General features: G+C 47.7%; 1 protein-coding gene across 1 annotated transcript in view; it reads right to left on the bottom strand.

Moving 5' to 3' along the window:
- Positions 1-17,507, bottom strand: part of esyt1a (extended synaptotagmin-like protein 1a) — a 163,552-nt gene that overhangs the window by 93,719 nt on the left and 52,326 nt on the right. The window contains exon 2 of the mRNA XM_072493933.1: positions 16,430-16,471. Coding sequence (XP_072350034.1) covers positions 16,430-16,471 — 42 coding nt within the window. The remainder of the gene's footprint in view (positions 1-16,429; positions 16,472-17,507) is intronic.

Below are 17,507 nucleotides of genomic sequence, written 5' to 3'. Positions count from 1 at the left end.
GGGTAGCAAGGATAATCCAGGGAACTACAGGCCGGTGAGCCTTACGTCAGTGGTAGGAAAATTACTGGAGAGAATTCTTTGAGACAGGATCTACTCCCATTTGGAAGCAAATGGACGTTTTAGTGAGAGGCAGCATGGTTTTGTGAAGGGGAGGTCATGTCTCACTAACTTGATAGAGTTTTTCGAAGAGGTCACAAAGATGATTGATGCAGTTAGGGCAGTGGATGTTGTCTACATAGACTTCAGTAAGGCCTTTAACAAGGTCCCTCATGGTAGACTAGTACAAAAGGTGAAGTCACACGGGATCAGGGGTGAGCTGGCAAGGTGGATACAGAACTGGCTAGGTCAGAGAAGGCAGAGAGTAGCAATGGAAGGATGTTTTTCAAATTGGAGGGCTGTTACTAGTGGTGTTCCGCAGGGATCAGTGCTGGGACCTTTGCTGTTTGTAGTATATATAAATGATTTGGAGGAAAATGTAACTGGTCTGATTAGTAAGTTTGCAGACGACACAAAGGTTGGTGGAATTGCGGATAGCGATGAGGACTGTCAGAGGATACACAGGATTTAGATTGTTTGGAGACTTGGGCGGAGAGATGGCAGATGGAGTTTAATCCGGACAAATGTGAGGTAATGCATTTTGGAAGGTCTAATGCAGGTAGGGAATATACAGTGAATGGTAGAACCCTCAAGAGTATTGAAAGTCAGAGAGATCTAGGTGTACAGGTCCACAGGTCACTGAAAGGGGCAACACAGGTGGAGAAGGTAGTCAAGAAGGCATACGGCATGCTTGTCTTCATTGGCTGGGGCATTGAGTATAAGAATTGGCAAGTCATGTTGCAGCTGTATAGAGCTGTTAGGCCACACTTGGAGTATAGTGTTCAATTCTGGTCGCCACACTACCAGAAGGATGTGGAGGCTTTAGAGAGGGTGCAGAAGAGATTTACCAGAATGTTGCCTGGTATGGAGGGCATTAGCTATGAGGAGCGGTTGAATAAACTCGGTTTGTTCTCACTGGAACGACGGAGGTTGAGGGGCGACCTGATAGAGGTCTACAAAATTACGAGGGGCATAGACAGAGTGGATAGTCAGAGGCTTTTCCCCAGGGTAGAGGGATCAATTACCAGGGGGCATAGGTTTAAGGTGCGAGGGGCAAGGTTTAGAGTAGATGTACGAGGCAAGTTTTTTTTACACAGAGGGTAGTGGGTGCCTGGAACTCGCTGCCGGAGGAGGTGGTGGAAGCAGGGACGATAGTGACATTTAAGGGGCATCTTGACAAATACATGAATAGGATGGGAATAGAGGGATACGGACCCAGGAAGTGTAGAAGATTGTAGTTTAGTCGGGCAGCATGGTCGGCACGGGCTTGGAGGGCCGAAGGGCCTGTTCCTGTGCTGTACATTTCTTTGTTCTTTGTTTGTGCTGGACCATGCGTAGGACTAAGGCTATCCATGCGAAGCATCAAGAACTCTTACAGGGCGGACTTCCGCTTGTGACCATGGAGTGATTGGTCACATAAAGGGCTGTTCCTGTTCAAAGTCACAGAAAAGGGCTCTTTTCACCCAGATCCGGGTGGAATTTTGATGAAAAGGCCTAGGTGAATGTTAGAGGAGTAGTTTACCCCTGGAATGGGATGTCTTCTGATCACCGGACCCGGCAGAAAACAGTGAGAGGTTTGGCTGGAAAGTTGAAACAGTCTTGTGCTTCACAGACAGTCTCTTCCAGCATGCAGACGGGGAAGGGGCAAGCTGTAAGGCCCCAGATACAGGAACTGATTACTTTTATCAAGGAGGAATTCCATAAACAGAGGAAAGAAATGCATGAGGATCATGCAAAGGGCATTGCAGAAGCTGTGGCACCCCCTGAAGAGTACTTTGGAGCGGATGAAGAGGTGTTTGGAGGTGCAGGGGTCACAGATTCAGGAGATCGAAGGAGTGATCTCGGACCACAGCGATCGTGTGGTGGCTCTGGAGGCGGAGGTGGGGCTCCTAGGAGACCTCTGTAAACCGCTGAGGACAAAGGTGGAGGAGCAGGAGAATGCGTCGAGAAGACAGAACCTACGAATAGTGGGCCTGCCTGAAGGAGTGGAAGGTGTGAGTGCCACGAGGTACGTCTCGAGGATGCTAGAGGCACTGGTGGCAGAAGGGGTGCTGGATAAGGCACCTGAAGTGGACCGAGCGCATAGATCTCTGAGGCAAAAGCCTAGAGCTGGGGAGCCGCCGCGGGTGGTGATCGTGAGACTCCATAAATTTGTGGAGAAAGAGAAAATTCCACAGTGGGCCAGGGAGAAGCGTAGCTGCGACTGGGAGGGAAATAACGTCCGGATTTATCAGGACATCGGAGCTGAGTTGGCAAAACGGCGGGCAGGTTTCAACAAGGCCAAGGCGGTGCTGTACCGGCGGTAGATCAGGTTTGGGGTGCTCTATCCGGCAAAATTATGGGTGACGTTCAGAGGGCGGGAGTATTATTTCGAGACCCCAGAAGTGGCCGAAGATTTAGAACAGAGAACATAACAGCGCAGTACAGACCCTTCGACCTTTGATGTTGCGCTGACCTGTGAAACCACTCTAAAGCCCATCTACACTATTCCCTTATCGTCCATATGTCTATCCAATGACCATTTGAATGACCTTAGTGTTGGCGAGTCCACTACTGTTGCAGGCAGGGCATTCCACGCCCTTACTACTCTCTGAGTAAAGAACCTACCTCTGAAATCTGTCTTGTATCTATCTCCCCACAATTTAAAGGTATGTCCCCTTGTGCTAGACATCACCATCCAAGGAAAAAGGCTCTCACTGTCCACCCTATCCAATCCTCTGATCATCTTGTATGCCTCAATTAAGTCACCTCTTAACCTTCTTCTCTCTAACGAAAACAGCCTCAAGTCCCTCAGCCTTTCCTCACATGATCTTCCCTCCATACCAGGCAACATTCTGATAAATCTCCTCTGCACCCTTTCCAATGCTTCCACATCCTTCCTATAATGCGGCGACCAGAATTGCACGCAATACTCCAAATGCGGCCGCACCAGAGTTTTGTACAGCTGCAACATGACCTCATGGCTCCGAAACTCAATCCCTCTACCAATAAAAGCTAACACACCGTACGCCTTCTTAACAACCCTCTTAACCTGGGTGGCAACTTTCAGGGATCTATGTGCATGGACTTCATTACGGAGCATAAACTAGGGGACTGAGTGGACAATGCTTGGGAACCGGGGTGCTGGCACTATGTAATGGTCGGGAGCATGTTTGATGTGGGTGTAGGGATTGGGGGATTCTCGCTTTTTTTGTTGGGGGGGGGGTTCTGTTCAATGTTGAGATTGTAAGGAGTTGTAGGGGTGAAAAGTTTATGTGGGGATGGATATTCCCATCCCCCCCTCCTGTTTTATGGGACTGTTTGTGTTTAACATCTGTTTGTTTGCTTTTGGAGAAGGCTACCTGGAGTTCAGGAGAAGTCTTTGTTTGGGCGGGGGAGGGTAAGGCCAGCAGGAGGCCTTTTTCTTGAGCTGAGGAGTGGGGGGGGGGGGGGGCGTGCTAGCAGGTTATGCTGGTGAACGGAAGGGAGGTGGTGGGGGAGAAGGCCAAGAGGGGTGACCGGGGGGAGGGGGGAAAGGGGAAGTGGAAGAAGGGGGAAGGGGAAAAGCGGGGGGGGGGTTTGCGACGTGGCAGGGGGTGAGAGATGACATTGTCAAGGGTGAAGAAAGGGGCCATCTGGGATGGGCTAGGTACAGAGTGGAATTAAGGGGGCAGGAGTTAAGTGGGGAAGATGACGGACGGTATAGGAGATTGGAGGCTCAGGCCTCCGGTAAGGTTGGTAACGTGGAACGTCCGGGGACTGAATGGGCCGGTTAAAAGGTCGCGGGTGTGCGCGCACCTCAGGAGCTTGAAAGCGGGGGTTGTCTTTTTGCAGGAGACACATCTCCATGTGAAGGACCAGGTTAGGTTAAGGAAGGGATGGGCCGGCAGGTTTTTCACTCGGGGTTTGATTTGAAAGAGAGGGGTGTGCCGATTTTAATGAGCACATTAAATGGGACTTGAGTGTGAAGGAGGTGAGGGAGAAATATGATTGTGAGTAGGGTATTGGAAGGGGCACCGGTAATGTTGGTAAATGAGTTTGCCCCAAATTGGGATGATGTGGGTTTTATGAGGGGGTTGCTGGCAGCAATCCCGGATTTGGCCACGTACCAGTTGATCATGGGAGGAGATTTTAACTGTGTCCTGGAGCCGAGGGTGGATAGATCGAGCCCCAGGTCGATGGGTAGGGTACGAATGGCAAGGGAGCTGGGGGAGGGTTTATGGAGAGGATGGGTATGGTGGATCCATGGTGCTTTCAGAACCCAGGGGGAAAGGAGTATTTCTTCTTTTCACACGTCTATAAGGTGATTCGAGGATTGATTACTTTGTAGTGAGTCGGGAGATTTTGGTTGGGGTGGAGGGGGCAGAGTATGCGGGGATAGTTATCTTGCACCATGCACCCCACTGGCTGAATATTCGGTTCAGTACGGGACGAGAGCAGAGGCCGGGGTGGAGGTTTGATTTGGGGCTATTGGCAGATGGAGGTTTTTGTGATAGGTGCGGTTGGTGATTAGGGATTATGTGGATCAGAATGGGGAGGTGTCGGCGGGCATTTTTTGGGAAGCACTGAAGGCAGTGGTGCGGGGAGAAATTCTCATTTACGGTTTGTGTGAATAAGGAAAGGAGAGCGGAACATGACCGTCTAGTGAGCAAGATAGTGGAGGTGGACAGGGAATATTCGAGGGTGCCCACCGTGGAGGGATTGGCGAGGAGGAAAAAGTTGCAGGGGCAATTTGACAGGCTGACAACGGAAAGGGGGGTAGGGCAACTGCGTAGGGCAAGAGGGATGCAATACGAGTATGGGGAGAAGGCGAGCCGCATGCTGGCACACCAGCTGCGGAGGCAGGCTACGTCCAGGGAAATATTGAAGATCCGGACTGGGGCTGGGGATGTGGTGTCAGAGCCAGGGAAGATAAATGAGGCATTTAGAGAGTATTACCAGGGACTTCATGAGGCAGACCCAGGAGGAGAGGAGGGGGACATGGGGCGGTTTCTGGACGAGCTGGAATTTCCCCAGGTTGAGGAAGCAAAGAGGCAGGTGTTGGAGGAGCCCCTGGGGCTGAGGGAGGTGCTGGATAGTATCAGGGGTATGAAGTCGGGGAAGGCCCCTGGGCCGGATGGGTACCCGGCAGAATTTTATAAGGAATTTGCGGTGGACCTGGCACCACATGTGTTGGGGGCGTTTAATGAAGCACTGGAGAAGGGGGAGTTGCCGGAGACGATGAAGCAGGCAGTAATCACACTAATCCCCAAAAAGGGAAGGATCCGGTGGAATGTGGATCGTATAGACCCATATCACTATTGAACACGGATGTGAAAGTATTGGCTAAGTTGTTGGCGGGGAGGATGGAGGATTGTGTCCCGGGGGTGGTTGCATAAGATCAAACAGGCTTCGTGAAGGGCAGGCAGCTCGCGAGTAATATAAAACGGCTGTTGAATGTGGTGATGAATCTGTCGAGAGCTCTGGTACCGGAGGTGGTGGTGTCCATGGACGCGGAGAAAGCATTTGATCGGGTGGAGTGGCGGTACTTGTTCAAAGGTTTGGGCCGAGATTTGTGGCATGGGTGCGGTTGCTGTACGTGGCACCAAGAGCGAGGGTGAGGACGAATGATATGAGCTCACAAAGCTTTGACTTGCACAGGGGTACGAGGCAGGGGTGCCCGCTGTCAAAGAACAAAGAAAAGTACAGCACAGGAACAGGCCCTTCGGCACTCCAAGCCCGTGCTGACCATGCTGCCCGTCTAAACTAAAATCTTCTACACTTCCTGGGTCCGTATCCCTCTATTCATGTATTTGTCAAGATGCCCCTTAAATGTCACTATGTCCCTACTTCCACCACCTCCTCCGGTAGCGAGTTCCAGACACCCACTACCCTCTGGTGTCAAAAACTTGCCTCGGACATCTCCTCTAAACCTTGCCCCTCGCACCTTAAACCTATGCCCCTTAGTAATTGACCCCTCTACCCTGGGGAAAAGCCTCTGACTATCCACTCTGTCTATGCCCCTCATAATTTTGTAGACCTCTATCAGGTCGCCCCTCAACCTCCGTCATTCCAGAGTGAACAAACTGAGTTTATTCAACCGCTCCTCATAGCTAATGCCCTCCATACCAGGCAACATTCTGGTAAATCTCTTCTGCACCCTCTCTAAAGCCTCCACATCCTTCTGGTAGTGTGGCGACCAGAATTGAACACTATACTCCAAGTGTGGCCTAACTAAGGTTCTATACAGCTGCAACATGACTTGCCAATTCTTATACTCAATGCCCCGGCCAATGAAGGCAAGCATGCCGTATGCCTTCTTGACTACCTTCTCCACCTGTGTTGCCCCTTTCAGTGACCTGTGGACCTGTACACCTAAATTTCCCTCACTTTCAATACTCGAGGGTTCTACCATTCACTGTATTTTCCCTACCTGCATTCGACCTTCCAAAAAGGAATTACCTCACATTTGTCCGGATTAAACTCCATCTGCCATCTCTCCGCCCAATTCCACCAATCTTTGTTTCGTCTGCAAACTTACTAATCAGACCAGTTACATTTTTCTCCAAATCATTTATATATACTACGAACAGCAACGGTCCCAGCACTGATCCCTGCGGAACACCACTAGTCACAGCCCTCCAATTAGAAAAGCATCCTTCCATTGCTACTCTCCGCCTTCTCTGACCTAGCCAGTTCTGTATCCACCTTGCCAGCTCACCCCTGATCCCGTGTGAGTTCACCTTTTGTACCAGTCTACCATGAGGGACACCTTTTGTACCAGTCTACCATGAGGGACCTTGTCAAAGGCCTTACTGAAGTCCATGTAGACAACATCCACTGCCCTAACTGCATCAATCATCTTTGTGACCTCTTCGAAAAACTCTATCAAGTTAGTGAGACACGACCTCCCCTTCACAAAACCGTGCTGCCTCTCACTTAAACGTCCATTTGCTTCCAAATGGGAGTAGATCCTGTCTCAAAGAATTCTCTCCAGTAATTTCCCTACCACTGAAGTAAGGCTCACCGGCCTGTAATTCCCGGGATTATCCTTGCTACCCTTCTTAAACAGAGGAACAACATTGGCTATTCTCCAGTCCTCCGGGACATCACCTGAAGACAGTGAGGATCCAAAGATTTCTGTCAAGGCCTCAGCAATTTCCTCTCTAGCCTCCTTCAGTATTCTGGGGTAGATCCCATCAGGCCCTGAGGACTCATCTACCGTAATATTTTTCAAGACGCCCAACACTTCATCTTTTTGGATCTCAATGTGACCCAGGATTTCTACATACCCTTCTCCAGACTCAACATCTACCAATTCCTTCTCTTTGGCGAATACTGATGCAAAGTATTAATTTAGTACCTCGCCCATTTCCTCTGGCTCCACACATAGATTCCCTTGCCTATCCTTCAGTGGGCCAACCCTTTCCCTGGCTACCCTCTTGCTTTTTATGCTGTTTGCGCTGGCCATAGAGCCATTGGCGATGGCTCTCAGGGGGTCGGCAGTGTGGCAGGAGATAATATGGGGACAGATCGGGAGTCGCTCTATGCCGATGACCTCTTGCTGTATGTTTCGGATCCGATGGAGAGTATGTGAAGGATTATGGGCCTGTTGGGGAGGTTTGGAGGGTTCTCGGGATACAAGCTGAATGTAGGGAGAAGCGAGGTATTCCCGGTGAATGAGCTGGCACAGCGGGCTAATTTAGGGGGGGGGGATGCCATTTACGGTAGCGAGGGATAGGTTTAGGTACCTGGGGATTATTCAGGTAGCGAGGGAATTTCATTTGAAGCCTACTTGTGACAATAAGCAATTTTCATTTCAGAGGCGGGGGGGGGGCAGGGGGAGGGGGCGGGCAGGGGGGGGGGGCGGGGGGGGGTGGCGGGTTGGCGTTGCCAAACCTGCTTCATTACTATTGAGCGGCGAATGTGGACAAGATGCGGCGGTGGTGGGAAGGAGAAGGGGTAGAGTGGAGGAGGAATAAGAACATAAGAACTAGGAGCAGGAGTAGGCCATCTGGCCCCTTGAGCCTGCTATGCCATTCAATGAGATCACGGCTGATCTTTTGTGGACTCAGCTCCACTTTCCGGCCCGAACACCATAACCCTTAATTCCTTTATTCTTCAAAAAACTATCTATCTTTACCTTAAAAACATTTAATGAAGGAGCCTCCACTGCTTCACTGGGCAAGGAATTCCATAGATTCACAACCCTTTGGGTGAAGAAGTTCCTCCTAAACTCAGTCCTAAATCTCTTCCCCTTATTATGAGTCTATGCCCCCTAGTTCTGCTTTCACCCTCGAGTGGAAACAACCTGCCCGCATCTATCCTCTCTATTCCCTTCATAATTTTATATGTTCCTAGAAGATCCCCCCTCATCCTTCTAAATTCCAACGAGTACAGTCCCAGTCTACTCAACCTCTCCTCGTAATCCAACCCCTTTAGCTCTGGGATTAACCTAGTGAATCTCCTCTGCACACCCTCCAGTGCCAGTACGTCCTTTCCCAAGTAATGAGACCAAAACTGAACACAATACTCCAGGTGTGGCCTCACTAACACCGTATACAATTGCAGCATAACCTCCCTAGTCTTAACTCCATCCCTCTAGCAATGAAGGACAAAATTCCATTTGCCTTCTTAATCACCTGTTGCACCTGTAAACCAACTTTTTGTGACTCATGCACTAGCACACCCAGGTCTCTCTGCACAGCAGCCTGTTTTAATATTTTATCATTTAAATAACAATCCCTTTTGCTGTTATTCCTACCAAAATGGATAACCTCACATTTGTCAACATTGTATTCCATCTGCCAGACCCTAGCCCAGTCACTTAGCCTATCCAAATCCCGCTGCAGACTTCCAGTATCCTCTGCACTTTTTGCTCTACCACTCATCTTTGTGTCGTCTGCGAACTTGGACACATTGCCCTTGGTCCCCAACTCCAAATCATCTATGTAAATTGTGAACAGTTGTGGGCCCAACACTGATCCCTGAGGGACACCATTAGCTACTGATTGCCAACCAGAGAAACACCCATTAATCCCCACTCTTTGCTTTCTATTAATTAAACAATCCTCTATCCATGCTACTACTTTACCCTTAATGCCATGCATCTTTATCTTATGCAGCAACCTTTTGTGTGGCACCTTGTCAAAAGCTTTCTGGAAATCCAGATATACCACATCCATTGGCTCCCCGTTATCTACCACACTGGTAATGTCCTCAAAAAATTCCACTAAATTAGTTAGGCATGACCTGCCCTTTATGAACCTATGCTGCGTCTGCCCAATGAGACAATTTCCATCCAGATGCCTCGCTATTTCTTCCTTGATGATAGATTCCAGCATCTTCCCTACTACCGAAGTTAAGCTCACTGGCCTATAATTACCCGCTTTCTACCTACCTCCTTTTTTAAACAGTGGTGTCACGTTTGCTAATTTCCAATCCACCGGGACCACCCCAGAGTCTAGTGAATTTTGGTAAATTATCACTAGTGCATTTGCAATTTCCCATGCCATCTCTTTTAGCACTCTGGGATGCATTCCATCACGCCAGGAAACTTGTCTACCTTTAGCCCCATTAGCTTTCCCATCACTACCCCCTTAGAGATAACAATCCTCTCAAGGTCCTCAACTGTCATAGCCTCATTTGTATCAGTCACTGGCATGTTATTTGTGTCTTCCACTGTGAAGACCGACCCAAAAAACCTGTTCAGTTCCTCAGCCATTTCCTCATCTCCCATTATTAAATCTCCCTTCTCATCCTCTAAAGGACCAATATTTACCTTTTTTGTTTTATATATTTGTAGAAACTTTTACTATCTGTTTTTATATTCTGAGCAAGTTTACTCTCATAATCTATCTTACTCTTCTTTATAGCTTTTTTAGTAGCTTTCTGTTGCCCCCTAAAGGTTTCCCAATCCTCGAGTCTCCCACTAATCTTTGCTACTTTGTATGTTTTTTCCTTCAATTTGATACTCTCCCTTATTTCCTTAGATATCCATGGTCAATTTTCCCTCTTTCTGCCATCCTTCCTTTTTGTTGGTATAAACCTTTGCTGAGCACTGTGAAAAATCGCTTGGAAGATTCTCCACTGCTCCTCAACTGTTTCACCATAAAGTCTTTGCTCCCAGTCTACCTTAGCTAGTTCTTCTCTCATCCCATTGTAATCTCCTTTGTTTAAGCACAAAACACTAATGTTTGATTTTACCTTCTCACCCGCCATCTGTATTTTAAATTCCACCATATTGTGATCGCTCCTTCCGAGAGGATCCCTACCTATGAGATCATTAATCAATCCTGTCTCATTACACAGGACCAGATCTCCGACCGCTTGTTCCCTCGTAGGTTCCATTACATACTGTTCTAGGAAACTATCGCGGATACATTCAATAAACTCCTCCTCAAGGCTGCCTTGACTGACCTGGTTAAACCAATCGACATGTAGATTAAAATCCCCCATGACTTCCGCTGCGGCGATGACCAGCTAAGGCACACGTTTCGGCGGCTGCAGCTCGAATGGACCTTCGGGCTCTTTTAAGAGCCCCAACGGGGAATATTTTCAGGACAAAACCCGGTGTGGGGTGAGAAGATATGGAATCAGCTGAGGAGGCATTTTAGGGTGGAAGGGATGTCGGTGCTAACGCCGCTGTGCGAGAATCATGGGTTTGAGCCGGGAGGGATGGAGAGTGTATACAGGAAGTGGAGGGAAATGGGGCTGGTCAAGGTGAGGGATTTGTATTTGGAGGAAGAGCTTGCCAGTCTGAAGGAGCTAAGGGAGAGGGTAGTGCTGCCGAGTGGTAGTGAGTTCAGGTATCTACAGGTTAGGGACTTTGCACGAAAGTCTGGAAGAGGTTCCCTAGATTGCCGGGATACACCTTGCTGGAGCGACTGCTGCTTCCGGATGTGGAAGGGGAGGGAAGAATTGGGGATATACACAAGTTGCTGGGGGAGCAGGGAGGCGAGCGGGTGGTGAAGATCAAGGAGAAATGGGAAGCGGAGTTGGGAATGGAGATCAATTGGGGAGTATGGAGTGAGACACTGCGAAGGGTAAACGGGACCTCCTCTTGTGCAAGGACGAGCCTGATACAGTTTAAGGTGGTGCACAGGGTGCATATGACTCGGGCGAGAATGAGTGGGTTCTTTCAGGGGTTAGCAGATGAGTGTGAGAGGTGTGGGCGGGGGCCAGCGAATCACGCGCCCATGTTTTGGGGTTGTGAAAAATTGGGAAGATTCTGGGCGGGAGTGTCCGCGGTCTTAGCCAGGATAGTGGAAGAGGAGGTGGACCCGGACCCTTTGGTGGCGATATTTGGGGTTTCAGAGAAGCCGGAGCTCATGGAGAGGAGGAAGGCCGATGTCTTGGCCTTCGCCTCTCTGATTGCACGGCGACAAATTTTGCTGGAGTGGCGGTCGGCATCGCCACTGGGGGGAGCAGCATTGTTGGGTGGCCTGTATGACTTCCTGTGGTTAGAGAAGATAAAGTATGAGTTAAGGGGCTCAACAGGGAAGTTTGAGAAAAGGTGGGGGATGTTTGTGACCGTGTTTGAGGAGCTGTTCGTCGCAGGCGGGTGGGTGAAAAAGGAGAAAAATCTGTACAAACTGTATAGTTGATTGTTGGGAAGAATGTTTCCCAGGGTGTTTATTTGCTGTAACCTACTTTGATACAAGGTTGAATAAAATGCGTTTAAAAAAAAAAAAATGAACTCTTACAGGGCTCTGCAGGAAAGACGTTTAACCTGACTGGGTACCCAGAATGATGGAACACAGTCCCAGACTAAGGCCATCTAGGAATGATTTGTGCAAGACTCTGCAACTGGAGGGTGGTAAGTAGTTGAGGCAGTGTCATTGTGTGGACTCCAAAGTTATATTTCAGGTCAATAAAGATGTCAAGGGATAGTGTGTGGGTGATTGACGATCAGATCAGTTACAAGGAGCAATTTATCATGACCAATCCGCCTACCCTGCACATCTTTGGGTTGTGGGGGTGAGACCCACGCAAACACGGGGAGAATGTGCAAACTCCATACGGACAGTGACCCGGGGCCGGGATCGAACCTGGGACCTCAGTGCCGTGAGGCAGCAGTGCTAACCACTGTGCTGCCGTGCCACCCCATCAACAGGTTTGGTGCATGCAAAGGATCACAACACCAGCCGGACTGTCATCAAGTAGTGCAATTTAATTGAAGCAGTTATAAATAAAGTTTAACGGTACACAAGAATAAACTATCAAGTGTGTTACAAAAAAGGAGTCACGGCCTGCCAGCCAGCATAGAATTGAAAACAAAATAATAGAGGATAATCATCAGCACCTTACTCTGCCTGGAATCTATCAACCATTAGATTGCCACAGGCCTGTCAGCCAAGTAATACTCTTTGCAATGGCCTCTGCATGTGCTTCCGCAAGATCATGGCCCTCATCACTATCCCCTTCCCTATCCTGATCGTTCATGGAGATATCTCAGTCCTCCATGTCTCCCTCCACCAAGATATTTCCCCCACCCCCCACTTTGTTGCGTGAGCTTGTGCAGGGCACAGCTGGCAATGACACACACACACAGGTGAGAATTGGAGAACTCCACCCGAGTGGTCCAAACATTTAAACCTAATCTTTGGTGCCCTATCATCTACTAAAACACGTGCCTGGTGGAGGGATGTGTGGCATTATACCCCTCCTCAGTTGCATTCTACAGACGGAAAACTGGCATCGGCCAGGTTGTCTGGACGTATTTTCCAAACCCTGCTCCCATATCATCCTACACAATCACTACCTTTGCACTCTCTCTTCTCTTTCCTTCCCCTTCCGAGTCTCTAATGATATCTACATGGGACATTCCTCCAAACTGGCTTACCCCTCCACACCCTGACTTACCATGAGCCCAACCGCCCCCCCCCCCCTCCCCCGATGAGACCATCCACTACCCACCCATGACCCTAGAAACTCCACCCTACCTGATCCCTTACTGTCACTGTACCATCTGCCTCCCTGTACTCTTATTTAACTCTTAGGACCCAGCTCTGGACATCACCGACCCCTTCCTTTAGACCCATCTATCTACCACACTCAATGCCCAAAAGGCCAATCCTGACCCTTCCACCCTTGGTCATCCTCTGCAAAGCTTCAACTATCAGCATCCAATCTCAATTAATAGACTGACACTTCGGGAACTGTGAGCGGGGGAGAAGTTCAGAGTGCAATCTGGGAAGGTAAGTGGTTCACTGATTCTCTGAAACTGACAGAGGTCAAACTGGGGAAAGAAAAGTGACATTACAGGAAGGCTGTGATTTGATTGGCTGATAGGGAAGCTGTGCTAAATTTGAAAATCCATTGGGAGGATGAGGCATCCATGGCTGATGATGGAAGTCAAGGACAACATAAAAGCAAAAGAAAAAGCTTACAAAGTGGCAAGGATTAGTGAGGAAGCCAGAAGATTGAGACACCTTTAAAAGTGAGCAGAGGACAGCTAAAGATACGATGGGGGGGTGGAAAGATGAAATATAAGTGTAAGCTAGTTAGTACTATAAGATATGAAAGACACAGGCAAGAATAGACATTGGACCACTGAAAATGTGGCTGGAGAAGTAGTAATAGGAAACAAAAAAATGGCAGAGGAACTGAATAGTTATGTTAAATCAATCTTCACAGTGGAAGGCACCAGTAGGATTCCAGAGCTCCAGGAGAACCAGGGGGCAGAGGTGAGTGCAGTAGCCATCACTAAGGAGAAGGTTCTGGGGAAACTGAAAGGTCTGAAGGTGGATAAGTCACCTGGACCGGATGGACTATATACCCCAGGGTTCGAAAAGAGATAGCGGAGGAGATTGTGGAGGCATTGGTGGTGATCTTTCAGGAATTATTGGAGGCAGAGAGGGTCCCAGAGGACCGGAAAATGGCTAATATAACACCCCTGTTTAAGAAGGGTGGGAGGCAGAAGATGAGAAATGATAGGCTGATTAGCTGGACTTTGGTCATTGGTACGATTTTAGAGTCCATTATTAAAGATGAGATTTGGAGTACTTGGAAGTGCATGATAAAATAGGACTGAGTCAGCACAGCTTCGTCAAGGGGAGGTCATGTCTGACAAATCTGTTAGAGTTCTTTGAGGAGGTAACAAGGAAGTTAGACAAAGGAGAACCAGTGAATGTTATTTATTTAATTTCCAGAAGGCCTTTGACAAGGTGCCGCATAGGAGACTGTTAAATAAGGTAAGAGGCCATGGTGTTACGGGTAAGATCCTGGCATGGATAGAGGATTGGCTGACTGGCAGAAGGCAGAGAGTGGGGATAAAGGAGTCTTTTTCAGGATGGCAGCCGGTGACTAGTGGTGTGCCTCAGGGGTCAATGCTGGGACCACAACTTTTCACAATGTACATTAATGATCTGCAAGAAGGAACTGAGGGCATGATTGCTAAGTTTGTAGATGATACAAAGATATGCAGAAGGGCTGCAGAAGGACTTGGACTGGCGAGGAGAGTGGGCAAAGAAGTGGCAGATGGAATACAATGTGGAAAAGTGTGAGGCTTTGCACTTTGGAAGGAGGAATTTAGGCATAGACTATTTTCTAAATGGGGAAATGCTTCGGAAATCAGAAGCACAAAGGGACTTGGGAGTCCTTGTTCACGATTCTCTTAAGGTTAACGTGCAGGTTCAGTCGGCAGTTAGGAAGGCAAATGCAATGTTAGCATTCATGTCGACAGGGCTAGAATACAAGACCAGGGATGTACTTCTGAGGCTGTACAAGGCTCTGGTCAGACCCCATTTGGAGTATTGTGAGCAGTTTTGGGTCCCATATCCAACGACGGATGTGCTGGCCTTGGAAAAGGTCCAGAGAAGGTTCACAAGAATGATCCCTGGAATGAAGAGCTGGTCATATGAGGAGCGGTTGAGGATTCTGGGTCTATATTCGTTAGAGTTTAGAAGGATGAGAGGGGGACCTTACTGAAACTTACAGGATAGTGGACATGGAGAGGATGTTTCCACTTGTAGGAAAAACTAGAACCAGAGGACACAATCTCAGACTAAAGGGATGATCCTTTAAAACAGAGATGAAGAGGAATTTCTTCAGCCAGAGGGTGGTGAATCTGTGGAGGCCAAATCACTGAAAGTCTTTAAGACAGAGATAGATAGGGTCTTGTTTAATAGGGGGATCAGGGGTTATGGGGAGAAGGCAGGAGAATGGGGATGAGAAAAATATCAGCCATGATTGAATGGCGGAGCAGACTCGATGGGCAAGTGGGTTAATTCTGCTCCCATGTCTTATGGACATTTATGAGCGGTCTCCAAGAAGGAAAAAACAGCCATAACTCACTTCAAAAGTCTACCTAACCAGGTGTGTCACTTACATGCAGTCATGAATTTGAATACACAAATTTTTCACTCACTGAGCATTTAATTTGGAGGGGGCACTCGTATTTCAATGAGCATGTATGACACAGCATACAAGGCTAGATGAACCAAGTACTGGAAGATAGGATTAGACTCTATGATACGCAAATGCATATAAATGTGCTTCCTGACACTGGTCGTCAGGGAGCTTGATCTGCCTTCAAAGTTCCACGGCCTTAATTGGAAAAATTAATTACACCGTTGGGAAACAGATTTCCTGCCTCCCACTGAATTATTTTCCCCTGCCCGACACTCAAGGTGGGCCTCAACGTTGTTGGGGGGGGGGGGGGGGGGGGGGGGAGTGATGGCAGAAAAACTGAACGGAGAGTAATTGGCACCCATCAAAAATTGGTATGTGGAAAAATCTGCATGATTCTGTGATTTACTTTTTAAAGGAGTTCCAAAAATCATAGTGGTAGGACATGGGTCCGTGCCTGTAAATTGTCCACATGGCAAGATTTACAATCTCAGTCAATTCACTCTGGAGGCATCAGAGGCACAAGAACAAGAGAATGAGCTACCCGAGGCTGCTCACCAGCATCTCAGGGGGTTTGTGACTGGATTCTCAACCCAATGCCTTGTTGGGGAAAAGGATACTCATAAATCGCCAACATCCATAGTTCACAAGAGTTTTGTTCAACATGCCTGATTCACACTACAAAGCTGACAGCTCCACTTAAAACTTTACTTTGAATTGAGAGTGTTCAAAATATTTGGAAGTGAGTTGTAAATGTTAACTGGATGTGATGTTGGGCAATATCAAGGGAGAAAATGAAACATTATTTACTGAAACAAAGTAAATGCATGAAATGGAAGTTTAAATCTGGTTAAATGCACGTCTTCCTCATCTGCACTCATCATATTCGCCCATATCTACTGGAGATTAGGTTGGAGTCAGTGATAACACTGGATCGGATTGTAGGACCAGCCTGCCACTGAAAAGGCAGGGGGGAAAAAAACTCTTCACACTCAAACAAAGTCATTAAAGAATCAGTTCCTACCTTGTTTAGCCAGTCTGCACGCTCAAGATCCTGGAAGTTAATCTGTGAAGAGAGAATACATCATCAGTTTGTCAATCTTCTAATGAACTCTTTCAAATGCAGCCCTCATCACCATATCCAGGTGTTAAAACAATATGGATTTTGTGACTAAACATACAAATATCAGAGATGCAATTTTAGGTCTCCTCAATTGGTAGGAAAGGAACAGGAGAACAGTTAAAATGGAGCAACTAAGTTCCAGCTGGATTCCCAATTTTAATAGAACTGATTTTTTTTTGATTGATGAGACTTCTCAGGCCTCCAGGTCAAGAGACGGAGCATCTGTTGCCCCCAGGCTCAGCCACAAAATTCTCACATCACAGAGCGTACATTTTACAAACTAGTGCTCCCAGCAAAGAGCATTGCATATGCAGAGCACATAACATGGCAAGTCAGTGCATCTCACACAGTCTGCTGTCCAATAATTTGAATTCCCAGTCAACAAACCTCGGATTGCATAAAAACTACCATACTCGTATATGCTGGGAAGCTTTTATCTCCAATATTTCTTATTGTACACACATTTTCAAGGTAGAAATCTTCACAAATGCTCTTCTAATGTTGCTACAAGTTACCAGATCCTTGGTATTGAATATAATAACAGCAATCAGCTGATAGTCAAAATAAGTAAATCACCATTTAATTTTTGAAAAATGCCTACAATATAATCTACCTGCTACATAAGACAGGCACTGAGCTATCTTGGACACGTTGATGGCACTGGAACAGGCTCCCTTTGTTCCATCTATTTGGCCACAAAGGGATTCAAACACTAAATTCTAGAATGAGAAAAGTTATTCAGCTTAAGCCAATTCATTCCAAAGATCTCCCAAGGAGAGGGTCTATAAAGTTTTGCCCTACCTCATGCTCCCAAAAGAGAAATAAAGCAGAATTTCATTCAGAATACTTAGCGAACTTTAATGTTCCACATGGCCTGGGTGTGTAGCACAAAACTGACCATGGAAATTTTCTGAAGAAAATTGGGCAGCGTGAAAAAGCAGGCAGCTGATTTGCCATCACCCATTCTGTGCTCCCACTT

Source organism: Scyliorhinus torazame, chromosome X (genome assembly GCF_047496885.1).
Source record: "Scyliorhinus torazame isolate Kashiwa2021f chromosome X, sScyTor2.1, whole genome shotgun sequence".
Classification (NCBI taxonomy): Eukaryota; Metazoa; Chordata; class Chondrichthyes; order Carcharhiniformes; family Scyliorhinidae; genus Scyliorhinus; species Scyliorhinus torazame.
Note: the sequence above shows the minus strand (reverse complement) of the source record. Positions and strands in the feature narration are given on the sequence as shown.